This window comes from Diabrotica undecimpunctata, chromosome 9 (assembly GCF_040954645.1).
Source record: "Diabrotica undecimpunctata isolate CICGRU chromosome 9, icDiaUnde3, whole genome shotgun sequence".
Lineage (NCBI taxonomy): Eukaryota > Metazoa > Arthropoda > Insecta > Coleoptera > Chrysomelidae > Diabrotica > Diabrotica undecimpunctata.
Window position 1 is genome coordinate 134,607,433 of NC_092811.1, and position 14,719 is coordinate 134,622,151.

General features: G+C 31.9%; 3 protein-coding genes across 7 annotated transcripts in view; 1 reads left to right on the top strand and 2 right to left on the bottom strand.

The window, feature by feature from the left end:
* Positions 1-14,719, bottom strand: part of LOC140451533 (uncharacterized) — a 32,248-nt gene that overhangs the window by 12,266 nt on the left and 5,263 nt on the right. For 3 of the 5 annotated variants that reach the window (XM_072545394.1, XM_072545392.1, XM_072545393.1), the window contains exons 5-8: positions 10,257-14,404; positions 8,963-9,025; positions 3,477-3,689; positions 2,201-2,330 (exon numbers count right to left, since the gene is read on the bottom strand). In XM_072545394.1, coding sequence (XP_072401495.1) covers positions 3,669-3,689; positions 8,963-9,025; positions 10,257-14,404 — 4,232 coding nt within the window. In that variant the 3' untranslated portion in view covers positions 2,201-2,330; positions 3,477-3,668. Of the gene's footprint in view, positions 1-2,200; positions 2,331-3,476; positions 3,690-3,875; positions 4,148-8,322; positions 8,440-8,962; positions 9,026-10,256; positions 14,405-14,719 lie in introns of those variants that run through there. The other 2 variants (XR_011952072.1, XM_072545391.1) reach the window with 2 other exon arrangements.
* Positions 4,183-5,740, top strand: LOC140449951 (uncharacterized). Its single transcript, XM_072543369.1, has 5 exons — positions 4,183-4,641; positions 4,801-5,027; positions 5,085-5,168; positions 5,287-5,337; positions 5,394-5,740. Exons 1-5 carry the CDS (start codon positions 4,412-4,414, stop codon positions 5,738-5,740), a joined length of 939 nt encoding a protein of 312 aa, XP_072399470.1. The 5' UTR covers positions 4,183-4,411.
* Positions 5,929-7,330, bottom strand: LOC140450052 (uncharacterized). The gene is made up of 3 exons (XM_072543480.1): positions 6,967-7,330; positions 6,698-6,906; positions 5,929-6,621 (listed from the first exon to the last, which is right to left on the bottom strand). The coding sequence occupies exons 1-3, from the start codon at positions 7,211-7,213 to the stop codon at positions 6,016-6,018; spliced, it is 1,062 nt and encodes a 353-aa protein (XP_072399581.1). The 5' UTR covers positions 7,214-7,330; the 3' UTR covers positions 5,929-6,015.

A 14,719-nucleotide genomic window follows, 5' to 3' on the forward strand; every position in this document is an offset into this window, starting at 1 on the left:
AATTAAATTTATCGTGGACACAATTAGGATTATTAACTTTTATCAAAAATGTGTTGTTTGGTCCAAAATAAACCAATATTATGTTGCATAAATAGTAGAACGGAGTATTCATTTAATAAATTAAAGCTAAAAATTGCCGTATTAAGATTTGAGACAAAGAAAACATGTAGAAAATAAGGAATATATACTTAAAAATATAAGATTTTTATTTGGAAATGTAATGTAAATATTTATTCATTGCTAATATAATATTAAAACATTTTGCTAGTTTTTTTCATTATTTAGCATGGAGTTACTAACAACAAGACTGTTTTGGTATCACAATATGATGAAATGTATGCTATAAATACATACCAACTTCAAACTATTATAATTTAATCCAAAGATACACTGTGAGCTTTTTCATTAAATTTATGGTAATCAAGTGAACAACTTTTGAATAGTCTTTTGTAAACAATCTCTAAAATACTAACAATGCCATTTTAGGTTTTATACTTCAACTTGTGCAAGTCCAACACCTAATTTATTTATTTATATAATACTAAATGTAAAAAATATCCCAACTTAAAGTCTAACAATAGCACCAACTGAGGCTTAGGTCATTTCTTCTCAATGAACAACAGCTTTTCAATGAATGACAGAATAAAAAACTATTTAAAATGAAGAAAACACATTGAAAGACTAGTCAAACAAGTAGTTAACTAGAGAACATGAGGAAGAAGATATGTGGGTATACCCAGATCAAGATGCCTAGAGGGAAGACAGAACATGTCTTTCACCTAATCATAGAAGTGCAGAAGAAGTTTTGTTTCAAGCCTTGTTAAGTTAACTCATTGTTGAATAATTTCCTGCAAATTCAAAAAATGTCCTTTACACAGGCTCAATCTCAATATATGAATATGATGCTGAAGTTTCCAAATTGATGAAGCATGTGTAAGGTGGTTCCTAACAAGACAAGATACAGTGTTTTGTGACAACCAATATTGTGAAAATCACAGGAATTCCTAATAATACAACAGAAAGCATAATGCAGTCCCCAGGCTGAGATTATGACCTTAAAAAATTTCAGATCATCTGTAAAAAGTAAAAACTGGCTTGATGTGAAGTAAGACACAATATCATTGAGGCAGATATTATATATGGAGCAATGTGTGATACCTGTGTTAGCCCTAATGTTGCCACTATTTCCCAAGAAATGAAATTGTTGATTTTGATCATTTGAGTGTAACCAGTCAAATACTTTTGAATCCAACCAAGTACTTCACCAGATATTCTGTACGATTTAGATTTGTTGATTAATTATTATTAGATTAATATTATGAGGAACTACTAAAATTTGTGAATAAATCTATATAGAGTGAACTTTAAGGCATCAATAACTTGGAGGAATAAGTAATATGATTTGATTGAGGATTCCCACCAGCTTAAACTGCTCCTTAGATGAGTCAAAGTCAAAGCATGAGTATTTTTAATGTCAGAATTGTTATCTGTTTTATCTATAGGAATTATAAAACTAGATTTCCAATACTCAAAGGAAAATACTAACATCAGAGACTACAACAGTAATTGAGTATTGACAAATGTGTATATTATTAAGTGAAGGTTCCATAGTGCAATAAAATTATTGGATGGAATACACTGAAGTAAAATATTAAAATAAGGTCAGCAGCATCAGTGGCAAAATTGCAGCAGTGGCAGCAAATAAAGTACAAAAAATATAGAACAAGAGTTAAAATCTTGGAATTAACAAGTGATATCAGAATTTGCATCACCTGGAGAGCTCAGGGTAATGCAAAGCAGGCAAAACATAACTTTGTTTCCCTTTAAACAAAACTTATCCTCTTGCTACAAAGAAGTTTTCATTAATTTAAAGCATTATTTAAAAAGACTACTGTGAAAATAGTCTACATAATTTAATTTGCTTTGAATCAACAGTTTAGCATATACCATAATTATTGTATAATGTGAAGTTCCTTTGAGGGCCTCAAAATATTTCAAAAAAAATTCAAGTAGACTTGCTACAAATATGCTATGAGTTACAATAGATTGAGAAAGATCTTCAATTATATAAGACTACCAAGAGGAAGCTAAATTAACTACAGTCAAAACTGGAGTAGAAATCCTACAAGGATTATTTAACAAAACATAGGGTATTAAAGAAGTAACCAAAATGTCATAAACAAAAAATTATAAATTGTACCTTATAATTATTTAAAAAACAATTCTCTTATATCCTTATTGAGTTTATGGCATCCTAATTTAAGTGGATTTGACTCTACTGCTGTAATAGTTGTGTAATTTTTGTGTTTGTGCTTTATCTTCTTCTGCAGCTGTAAAAATATAACAAAACAGTAGTGAATTACAGTTGAAAACATAGGTTTAATATTGAAATAAAACATTTACAATAAGTATTGCCATTAGAGGTGTGCTTATTAGTTCTTTTAGACGAACTAGTTCAAGAGAACTATTTCACAAAAATGAACTAGTTCAGTGAACTAGTTCGCGAACGAACTATTTGTAGGACCGAAATCGAAATCCAACCCTAACATAACTGGTTGCCAGATGTCTCATCCCATCCACACACAAGCTCGGCGCCGGCCGCGCGTTTTCTTGGGTTTTCAGTCAGTCTTTCACTCTTTCACTACCGTACAAGTAGTTCGGGTTCAGAACCATTTCTTTCGATCGTATGTTTAGGTTTAAATGTGTTAAATTTATTTCTCAAATGTTTTGCAAATAACATTTTTTTTATTTGCAAAAAATTATTAAGATTTATTTTTTATTACCCGTTTTAAATATAAATATGGTTCACGTATGATTTATTTTTATATTTACGTATATTTAAACTCATAGGTATCTATATTAGGTTATTTCTAAAAGAACCTTACAAAAAAAATCAGTGAATTTTCTAGGAACATTAAATAACACATATTCATTCTCACTTTTACATAAAATTATATTTTATGTAGATGCATCAATCATTTTAACCACAACTTAAAATTGTTATTTCAAAATTACAATAGGAGAAACAACACAGCATGTCAACTGTCATAAGATCCGAACCATTATGATATTAAGATAAGACTGTTTATGTTATTGTCACGTTCATAAGAATTATGATCTGTTATCTGAGGCTAATCGACACTTCTTTTTTTAAACTAGTCAGTCCATCCCATTCTCAAAATAATAAATATATGATCTCATCATGGACGTATAAATAAAGAAGGTCCATGGATCTCATTCCATTCATTCATTATTTTCTTCTTTAAAAGTTGAGACACAATTTATAATGCAAATCGTTCGCAGTGAACTAGTTCTATGAAAAGTAATGAACTAGTTCAATTAGTTCAGTTGAAAGAATCGTTCATTTGAACTATTTCGATGGTGAACTACACATCTCTAATTGCCATTACAAAGTTAATTAGCTAGGAAAATAAATCAAAAGAAAATTAGCTGAAAATATGATAAAACAAGATTACCTGTCTCCAAAGGTTGAAATATGGGTTCCTCCTTGAGTTATGAAATATTCTTTGAATAAATTTCATCTCCATAGACATCGTTCAGGCTTATTACACTAGTTCACTCGTTCGTTGTAAAAATCACTTGGGAAATTTACACAAATTTTAGATACATCTATGATTGCAATATTCATTTGTTATAAACTTTCAAATCTAATTTGCCGAGAATGGTCCCTAAAACCACAAAAATCTCATTATCTAATAAATAGTTCTGGTTAATTATATTTAAAGCGCATCTTCAGGCTAACTATATTACTATATCACGTAAAACATTATAGAATTATAACTTATTTAATAACAATTTACATGTAACAGAATCCACTAAATTAATACATATCTATAAAATGAAATAAAAAATACCTTGTCATAACCCAACACAAATATAGGTGTATATTAAATCGTGTACACAGTATATCTGCATAATTTATTACCGTAAAAAGGTTGAAGAATAGAGCAAGAGCATTCGCATTTTATGAAAAAATTATATTAAACAATTTTTGTGGAGTTGTCAACTGTCAATCGATCGTCGCGCTTTTTTAGCAAATTGGCAGAATTTGGAACTAAAATTTAATTAAAAATATCTCCGCCTATGAATAATCGACTTCGATTCTATTCAGTTACAGCCATCCACGTACACCACAGAATAAATAACATGGCTTTATTAGAGAGATATTGCAGACTCAATTTTGCACTTGCTGTATTACAGCACGCGTTATTTTGACAGTAGAGCATGCGCAGATGTGATATTTGGCTTACGCTGCGTTATTGAAAATACGGCCTGCCGTTATTAGGGGAGCCGTTACGCTTTGCGGTATTGGTTGCGCTATTTTCTTTCTTAGGTTATGTTTATTGTTTGTTTCATTTAAACCAAGTTTGTTTGTAAAATTTTTTTCAAAATGAGTACATCAGACAGTAGCAAACGGATCAGATTTACGTCTGATGACGATTTGTGTTTGTTAAAACAAGTTTTAGGTCAAAATCCATTGACCTATCCAGAAAATTGGAGGATAGTTCAGGAGAACATGAGGAGTACAACAGGGAAATTCTTTATTATAAGAACTCTTAAAGATCATTTGTTTCTCTTGCTCGATATTTGGAAGAAAAAAACTGAAGCAGACCAGAAAAGGTTTGTTGCGTTAATAATTTTTTTAACAAATAAGACTGATGACAATAAATATATGTCTCTGATCAGAAAAAACACATTTTGAAAGAGTAGTATACATATTGTATGATATCTAGACTATTTTGTATTCAACAAAATATAACAATTAAAGTTTTATTTTAGATCAGGAGTAGAAGAAATGTATAGTGAAAGAGACAAATGTTTGCAGGAAATAGCAGATATGTGTGCCGATTTAACTTTGGCACCTCCTCCGAAAAAGAGGAGAGCTATTTCCAAGGAAAAGCAAATTATTGAATTGGGTCGGAAAATGAGGGATAATCATTCCTCAGTATATATAGAAAGTGAGACTAGAGACTCAACACAATTAGTTGAGGTTGATCATAGTTATGGTAAATATTATGCCTTTCTTCTTCAAAATAATATTGTTTAACATAACTATTTTTCAGTTATTTTACCGGAACATCAAGCTGAAGAGGTGGTTGTAGAAAATGTGGTGGCTGAAGAAGTAGAGTCAATGCAAAATACACCATGTTAGTATTTATTTATATTAAAACATATATCTTGTCAAACAAATGTAATGTATGAAAGATGCAAAAAAATGATATTCAGAAAATTTGCTTATTTCACTAACTTCTTTCATTATTTTAGATATTCCAAGAACTTTAGGTAAGGCAGAAGAGAATAAAAAACAAATAATGGGTATGTTAGTTATGTGTAATCAAATAAAGATAAGTATTTACACTTTAAATTTTTAGGACCAGTAAAAAGGAGGCAAAATAAAAGTGTGTTGTTGCGTACAAATGGTTTGGACTATTTAAACAGAAAGAATGAAAAAGACTTTAATATAAGAGCCAGGGAATTGGCAATAGAAGAAAAAAAAACTGAATTAGAAGAACGAAGGTTAAAGTTAGAAGAGGAAAAACTCAGATTTCAGGAAAAAAAATGGGAGAATGAACATAATGAGACGAAGTTACACAGGGAATTTGAAAGACAAAAGATGAAAGAAGACCTGGCTGAAAAAAGGAGTACTATAGCTCTTATTGAATCACAAACAAAAATTATAGAATCATTATTAAAAAGATTACAGAAATATGAAGACTGATGTGTTTCCTAGTTATAGATGTGTAAATTTTATAAATAAAAAGTTAAAATATTACATTTTTATTATTCCTCTATATGTAGATGGTTCTCATGTTTTGGGGTTGTTTTTCTTCTCCTTTTAGTTATAATTTCTCTGTTTCCAACATAATATATAACTTTAGGTATTTGTAATTAAAACACAAATTAAGAATGAACTAATATATTATATAAGTAACAAACAACTGAAAAGAAAATATTGGCCAAGCAAAAAATTTGAATTTACATTGCAACTGTAAGCTATTGCATCTGTAGGTAGTTCTCTAATGTTGGTGGTACAACACCAAAAAACCTGGTGGTTTGACTGCCATACAAGCAAGTATGGCAGTTGTTTAATACAACTCCAACTTTGTACATATCTTGTAAATCTTGTAATAGGAGTTTTTGGTTTTTCTTAAAATCAAGAAATGCAAATTGGGCTAAAACTTTCTGAAACCCCCATTCTACAGCAGTTCTAATAACTTTCATTGAGTTATTAAATGCCTGTTGATGTTGTGGTAAACCCTGTCTATTAGGATATGGACATAAAAGTAAGTTACTTATGGGATAAGCTTGGTCCCCATATAAAACATAATTTCTATTACCAAATGTGGCCACAGCTTCTAACTCATTATATATATTAGATTCCCTAAAAATCCCAGCATCATGTCTTCGTCCAATATATGCTCCTTTTAAATTGATAATAATTCCATCAGGGCACATGATAGATTGGTACTTCAGACAATGTTGTCTTTTGTGACCAGAATAATAATCTTCTTGATTTACTGTTGGTCTGCATATAGCTCTTGTTGTTCCATCTATAAATCCCCAACAGTTTTGAACAGCACCACCTCTTATACGTACAGCCTAAAACATGACACAAAAATTTAATACCTAAGTCACTTTTCCAATGTATAAGCTTAAAATTTAAAAGTAGATTTACCTCAGCATACATTTCCATTCGTCCCTCATTTAGCCATGGCACATTTCTCAGATCTGTTAAATGATCTGCATGATTTTCAGAAATAAACGCAACCATATAATTAATAATTTGAGATAATGATTGCGGTGACAAATTGAATAAAAGCTGAAGATCTTTAAGCCTGCTGGGATATGCGAGCCTTCTCAATAATATGCACAGAGCCATCACTCCTAAAAACAAAAATGTAAGGGCATAATTTCAAAAGTAAGGTAGAATGCAAATGCACTTACCACTAACAGAGTTTCTAGTATTGGTACGAATAAAATCTGGTAGGCGTAAAGCTCTTGCAAGTGTAGGAATATCTTGCTTGCTAAACCTAAAATTTACTTTTACATCTGCTTCCGACATGTTTTCTAAATTAAATTCTTCATTTTGTGGAAGTAATACATGTTCACCTACAATGTTATTTAAAATGATGAATTCTATATCATCATCATGAGCATTTGCTAAAATAAGTGCTTCTAAATCATAATCCATTTTCAATAATTTGCGAACAAATGACAAGAAAACAAACAACGTAAATAACGCAACAGAGTGTGCATAAGTTTAAGCAATATCTCTCTTTGCGATGTGTCAGCCGTATGTCAAAACTGTCAAAATAGCGCGGCGTAAATAATGCAGCGCAGGCACTTGTCAACTTTGCAATAACTCTCTATTATTCTATGGTTAAACCATGAGTCAATATTCTTTGGTTAAACTGTCATTGATAGAAATTTACGATGTGTCTACTCAACCTAACTACAGTAGATATTGGTACACGGATTGAATTTCGTATATTATAAATTATCATACCAATTAAATCCAAACTATTATAATTATTTGAATAGAATAGAATAAAGCAATTAGAGTATTATACGAACAAGAAACTTACAGGATCTGTAAAATATGCATTTAAAAATAGTAAAATAAATTCAAGAAAAATAATAATTGGATTTTAGGGGAAGAAGTATAAATATTGGGCAATTTGCTAATAGAAACATATAACTGACGGTGATATAGACTAAATTGGTTATCAAAATTTTATAAAAACTTACTGAAATGTCTCCTGAAATGGTTACAATTTTGCAATGCGAATGAGCAATGAGGCACTTCAAAAGAAAAGGAATGCCTACTCAAACTAACCACCGTGCGGTTTAAAAATCGGAAATGAATTTTACTAGATAAGAAAAAATGTAAAAGCATGTAAACAGAATATTGGATTAAAAATAAGTTATATAATTAAATGAAATATGCATTTAATTAAGTAAGAAGTTTCTGTTAAGACAAAGAGAGGCTGAAAATCATAGAAAAAGGCGAATATGAATATTTCCCAAAGAAACAGTGAAAAAACACTACAGGAAATTTTATTTGGAAGCTACTCATTTTCTTTCCTTTGGAAAGAATAGATTTGGATACTTTTGAAATTAGATCTGCGTTTATTTAAAGTGTTAAATGAAAAATTGAATCCAATTGCGCAAAAGGTAAACTAAATAAGTCTAAGAATTATTTTGAAGGACCGCAATCTGTCTTGAAATATAACAGAGACAATTCTAAACAACTTTTTATGTATACCTACTGTTGATTTTGAATAAAATTCTTCGAAAAAAAAAACAACTTTATTTACATATATACAATATGTTAGTCTATTTATAATCATATTTACACGATATATATCACATTTCTTAACTTTGAAACCCATATTTTGGTTCGCTATTAAAAGGGACCTAGAAAAAGAAAACAATCGGTACTGCTGTTAAAACCAACTTAAACTAAAACATATAGCTAAATTATTATCAATTCTTTAAGAAGTCCTAGAATAAAATAAAAATACTTAACACGTTCACTGCCAGTGGAAGATTGAAAGCGCACTCACATTGACCCACGCAAAAAGTTGCGGTTGCTTGAACTAATTCTTGTTGGATAAATGCTGGAGAACACCAACGAATAATCAGAAAACAAATCTTATTAGCAGTGAACCAGGAAATTATCAACACAAAGTAAATATAAGCATCTAGAGGTGAAAAACAAGAGTATAACAAAAATAATATTATCAAGAAACAAATTATTGTGATAATTTCTCTTGACACACAGATGAGACATAAGATAAATGAGATAAAACAATAACAGAGAGAAATCGTGATTTTGTATAGACAAAAAAGGAAAACTGTGATAAAAAAATGACCAACGAAAATCCAACAAAGATAATTTTGGCAAAACAACTTTTAATGGTGAAAATTGTGTACTTACTTGCAAATAACTGGAAGAGTTTTTCGATTTGTTAGAATTATTATGCACATTTGGTATTGTTCCCTAAAAAGATAAATAATTGGAGCCCTATAAAATCCATCTAATTTACATACCGTTGCACGTCATTATCATTGACAGAGATCGAAGTTGACATAGTTGCCAAAGTATAAAAAAATCCATTTTAAATCAAATAGGTCACAATTATTGCAAAAATGGATTATACAACAAAACTAATTAATATTAATGTAAATAAATAGAAACAAAACAAGAGTTAAAAAATAATCTTGTTGAAAACAATTTGAGCCTCTTGTAAGCGTCGTATAAAGATGTAAAATAGAATACTTAAACAAAACCAACACTTTTGTCATGACTTATTAACATTAGTCAACACCGCAATTGGCAAAAAAGTGTTATCAATTTATGCCAAAATATCACCTTCGTTCGATTACAGTTACAGTGTGTTCCGAACAAATGTTCTTCATAAAAACGCTTTATAATGCATTTATACAAATTAAATGAAACATATTATTGTGTATTTCTTTAAGTTAACATTAATAGAAATCTTTAAATATTATTTCTACGCATATATAATGTCTAGTGGCTGTAATGCCAGTGTACTCGGCGAAGTGATTCTACAAAAGAACACACCTACCGCCTAAATATTTCGTGTTGGTATCATGTGACCTCACAGACTATCATGCGGATGAAGTGCTACGATAAGTAAATTAGATGAAGTATATACGACTACGTCCATTAATACGTTATTAAGTAAATACATATATTATTTTTATGAACGCTCTAGACTCAGTATATCGAAAAGAGATAGGTACAAAAAGAACACTTGGGGACGTTTTCATATTTTAAATACAAATAGTGACGTTTCTGGTTTGTTTACTTGGCTGTCAGTTCGTTGGATTTTTTGCTGTTTTTTGTCCTGTATTTGCATTTAAACTTTATTTATATTACACAAACAGTTGTTTTCACAACTAATTTTATACTGGAATTGTTGAATAGAAAACATCAACACACTATAAATTTTAAATTATATTTTTTTATTTATTAATCACTAATGACATTAAAAAAATAATTTATTAAGCTACTTCAAACGCAGCTTTAATTCTGCACCAAAGTGTTAAAACAAATCTAACATTTTACATTCTATTACGTCTATTCCGTATAATATAAGCCACTTGCTGTTGCGTGGAGTAAATTTCCGACTTATTTCGTATGTCTTAAATGAAAAATGATGACGCATGGGTAAAGAGCCATGGACTCAACTGTATATATTTCTTACCTTATTAATCTCCGGGAAAATGGTGCTAAGATTGAAATTGGTCAATGACGTTCCTACATGATTTAACGAAGGGGAAACTTCAGGATGCTGTATACTGGCTCTGGTGATACCTGGTATTGGCAATAAAGGAGCTGTATTGAAATCGTTTCCTTGCTTCTGGTACAGTGTATTTTTGCAAGGATAAGGGGTAGTTGGGGGAAGAAACGTTGTATGAGATTGAAAATCATCGGGAAGGAGTGGTGAATTCGTGGAACCTTGGATCGGCAACAAAGGATATTCGAAATTTGCTAAACTAGTAGCGTTACCTTGACTCGTCTTCTTCTGTTTCTTAGAATTACCTCCATAGTTGGTTTTTTCTTCCTTATTAATTGTTCGACTGTTTTTATTACAGTTTTTATTATAATTCATAATACTTTCCGCAGAATAGTCCAAAGTGTTATCGAAAGTGTTGTTCAAGTAATTTGTACTAATTGGCGTCGTATAGATAAAGCTATTTGTCGAGTACGAGTTGTTTTGGAAGGAGTTATGGGTGTAGGTGTGGAAATTTTGATTTTGATTGACGTAATTGTCATCAACCGAAGGAAAATACGAGCCAATATTCTGCGGATATTTCTTCTCTTCCTGAGGACATTGGTTCCCGATCAAAGCCTCAGCTGAGTAATTGCTGGATATGTTCTTGGTTGAGCTTCTATTTTTTTGGTCGTAAAATACATCGCTGTACGTGTTGACCGGTTTAGTCGACTTATCGACAGTTTTTTCACATCTTTTCAGTTTATTAGTTGTGGTCTTCGTCGATTTACTTCCGCTAAGTCGCCTAGACATGGTTTTTGCAGGAGCTGGATCCGTTTTACTCTGATTAACGAGTTGACTAACTGATAAAAAGTTAGCTTGGTTATCGTACGTTTTTCTTTTCGCTTCTTTCGGGCATTTATAGGCGTCATTTTTAGGCTCGGTTAACGGCAAGGCATTGCCTAAAGCCAAATCTCCTACCAAAGTAGGCAAAGTTGGGGTGATAAAATTGTGGCTGGGTTCTAAAAAGTTCGGTAGCTTCGAAGGCGACCAAGTAAAGCGTTTATCTGAAAAATCTGTGGATTTTTTCGTGTCGCATAATGGATTTATCTCAGATTCGGAATTTATACAGGAAGAAAACGAGTAAGATTGGTTCGTGAACGACGGTAAAAAGCAGTCTGACGATTTTTGTTCAGTGGTGGTCATCCAGTTGACTGGTTTATTTTGCATCACTTGTTTTTCTTTGGTGGTGCTACTTCTTCGATCTCGATTAAACGTCGTATCAGATTTCCTATATTCTTGGTAGTTCTCGTAATTCAACGAATAACACGATTTTTCACTCTTGTAATAATTTTGGTTGAAGCTGGTGTCAGCATAGTTGTAATTGCAGTTGGTGTAGAAGGGATTGGTATAATTTTTGTTGTTGCCATTTTCGTATGATGCTGTATGGCACACTTTTGAAGAATCTGAGCGTACCACACTGGTATTGGGTCTATAGGAGGTCGATGTGTAGTTTGAAGTAAAATAACAAGCTTTTTCATCGATAGGTTTAGCACAGGCGTCGTCTATTCCTTTATTATCAGTCGATTTTTGACGTTCTTTAACATTGCAACCGTCTCCAATATTTAAGGATACTTCTTTTGTTGTTGGAACTATTTCGAATGGATTGTTAGTGTAATGGTACGTTTTGGCTGATTTCTCTACATTTTCCAACATTTTTGATGACGTAGAAGCAAACGTAGCTCCACTATTGTCTGCTTGTACATAATGTTTTTGGTTATATTGGTACGTTTTATTCTTTTCGGATTTCTCCACAGTTTGTTCTGCCCTTTCGGGTAATTTTACAGAATTGGTCGAAAACATGTTCAAATTATGTTCATTTTGTAAGAACTGTTTCGGATGATACTGGTAATTGTCCCTTTCTTTGTTTACATCGGATTTTTGTACGTTTTGACCAGAATTCTCAAGTAATTTCGAAGAGAAATTATTCACGTGCAAAAATTCTTTTTGGTCAGGTTTTTGCAAGTTCTGGCTAGAATTGTCTAGTAATTTCGAAGGAAAATTGTTGATGTGGTGTTCATTTTGCAAAAAGTGTTTCGGATTATAACTGAAATTGTCTCTTGTCTTATTAGTATTTAATTTTTCGGTATTTTTTAGTTGTTCATAATTGTCCAGTTCATTTTGTAAGACTGGATAGCGGTATTGCTCCATTTTTTGTCCAGTTGAGCCTTTTTCTAAACTCTGGTTTGGTTTTTCAACAGTCTTTAATGTCATTGGAAAGTTTTTAGTCTGCTCCAAATGTTTGTTGTTATATTGGAATGTTTCTCTCATTTTGGTCACGTCTGAAAGTTTTTCTAAACTTGTACTAATTGATTCGGGCATTTTAGAAGTATTTGACGGGAATGTACTTAGGGGTACTCCATTCTGAGTGTTAAAGGTGTTGTTTATTGGTTCAGCAGCAGCTGAATGCTCTTGTGAAGTAATATTATTGACTGTATTAACTCTGGATGTTTTACAATCTTTAAAATTAATTTCTTCGATACTTTCCTTGCATAAATTTCCAGCAGAGATGTTGTAGCTTACATTCATACTATTGGCCAACAAATTTTCTTGAATCAAATTACTATACTGCTCGGTGTTGGTCCCTTTTCTTTCTGAACTATTTTTCTGCTCCAATACTCCCGGTAGTTCATTTGTAGGTGCTTGGAAGGCATTGAGGTCCATCATGTTGCAAGAATCCTGTTGATTGAACATATTAACTTGTTGGTTTATTACCGGATTGTTGTCCAATTGATCAGGTTTCGAAAACACTTCAAAATTGTTGCCCAATTCTTCGTTACTTTTAGTTTTACTCTCCTCATTTGCGTTGTTGTTTTTTTCCGTTTCGTTTTCTTCTCTCGTACCGTTTTCAAGTTTTGTGTTGTAGTACATATCCTTAGAATTGAAAAACGAGAAGTTTTCTAGACTAAGTAAAGCTTCGTTATTTGAGGGTTTTGAACTGTTATCCATGCCAATTTGTAGTAAGGTAGGAGTTTCTCTTTGACTATCTGAATTATCTTCATCGATGACTTCTGTGACTTTAATGGACGACACAATTGGAAATGCCAGAAGAAAAGCTGCAGTTGGTGATGTTGATTCCATGTTTTGACAACCGGGAGGTACTTGCAAAGAGGCAAAAATGTCGTTCGACAAATCTGAATGTACAAGATTAAGATCGATATTTTTCATGTTTTCCTCGTGTATAGTATTGCTAACTGTAGTTAAACAAGGTGTCGTACACGAGACAGTAATTGGTGTTGTAGTGCAAGTCACCATTGAAGACTCGCTAGATACTAAAAGAGGACAACTAGGAGATGAAGTATCTTTATTTGTGGCAGCTTTGTCTGATGTATCATCGGATGTAACTTCCTTTTGTATGTTGTTCGACTTATTTAAAGACTTATTAGATTTGTCTACTTCGTCTATTAATTTCAAAGTTTGGTCAGCTGCAGAAGCTTCTGGAATCAAGTTGTTACTAGACATTGTCGGAACTAAATCTGAAGACGGATTATTATTTGTACTGGAAACGGTTTCGTTGGTGTTGGTAGTGGCTACTACAATTTCTGACGTTTCTGTAGGTTTCTCCTCTGCTGTTTTGTTTTTATCGACAATTATTTTGTCATTTTTGTTAGTACTATCTTTCTGTTTTTCACAATTGTCACAAATTTTACTCTTTTTTAATGCTTTATCGTGTTTTTCGTTAAGCTTCCGTTTCACGCCAGTATTTTTAACTGATTTGACTTTTGGTAGTGTATTCTTATCAATTCTCTCCTGGCTCTTCTTAAGTATAGACGTATTGGCATATTTCGACGTTAAAGCAGGTATAGGTATTTTATTTATTTGTGTGGTGTTCGTTACGCACGATTTTATGGGTTGATTTTTCCGTATTAGTTTGTTAACATTCGGCGAAGAATGAATAGCAGCATTTGTAGAATTGAGGGGAACGGGCGGAACGATAACTTGGGGTTGTGATACCAAAGAAATGATATTTCCGTTTGCCAAAATTAGTGTACCAGGCCCTAAGGTTGACAATGCAGGATTTGTAGGAGTCACTGTACGTTTCGCCGGCGATTTTTTGGGTTTTCGTGCTTTTGAGCCTGCTACAATACTTTATTAGTTAGTAATAGGATCAGATAAACGTTTTAAACTAGCCTAACACTTTGCCAGATCTTAATATGTTCACTAATCTTTATACGGCAATAAAAATAGTAATAACATAATATCTGCTCTATTCTAAAAATGAATTAATAGTTATTTAACCAACAAGTGTATTAATAAGGCTCGCTTCGCTCGCGCGTTAATATATCTCAATTGTTAATCGCCATTTTAATTCACGAGTTCGTTACAAAACTTTTCCGTCGACCGTACTTTTCAGAAATAAAAATATCTTAGTTTAAATTTTTATTTACTTAACG

Excerpts from the sequence above, each read along its gene's own strand:
- LOC140449951 (XM_072543369.1), top strand. The coding sequence starts at position 4,412 with ATGAGTACATCAGACAGTAGCAAACGGATCAGATTTACGTCTGATGAC. Across the intron at positions 4,642-4,800 it reads ACTGAAGCAGACCAGAAAAG|ATCAGGAGTAGAAGAAATGT; the intron begins GTTTGTTGCGTT and ends GTTTTATTTTAG. Across the intron at positions 5,169-5,286 it reads GTCAATGCAAAATACACCAT|ATATTCCAAGAACTTTAGGT; the intron begins GTTAGTATTTAT and ends TCATTATTTTAG.
- LOC140450052 (XM_072543480.1), bottom strand. The coding sequence starts at position 7,213 with ATGGATTATGATTTAGAAGCACTTATTTTAGCAAATGCTCATGATGAT. Across the intron at positions 6,907-6,966 it reads TACTAGAAACTCTGTTAGTG|GAGTGATGGCTCTGTGCATA; the intron begins GTAAGTGCATTT and ends TTTTGTTTTTAG. Across the intron at positions 6,622-6,697 it reads GAATGGAAATGTATGCTGAG|GCTGTACGTATAAGAGGTGG; the intron begins GTAAATCTACTT and ends GTCATGTTTTAG.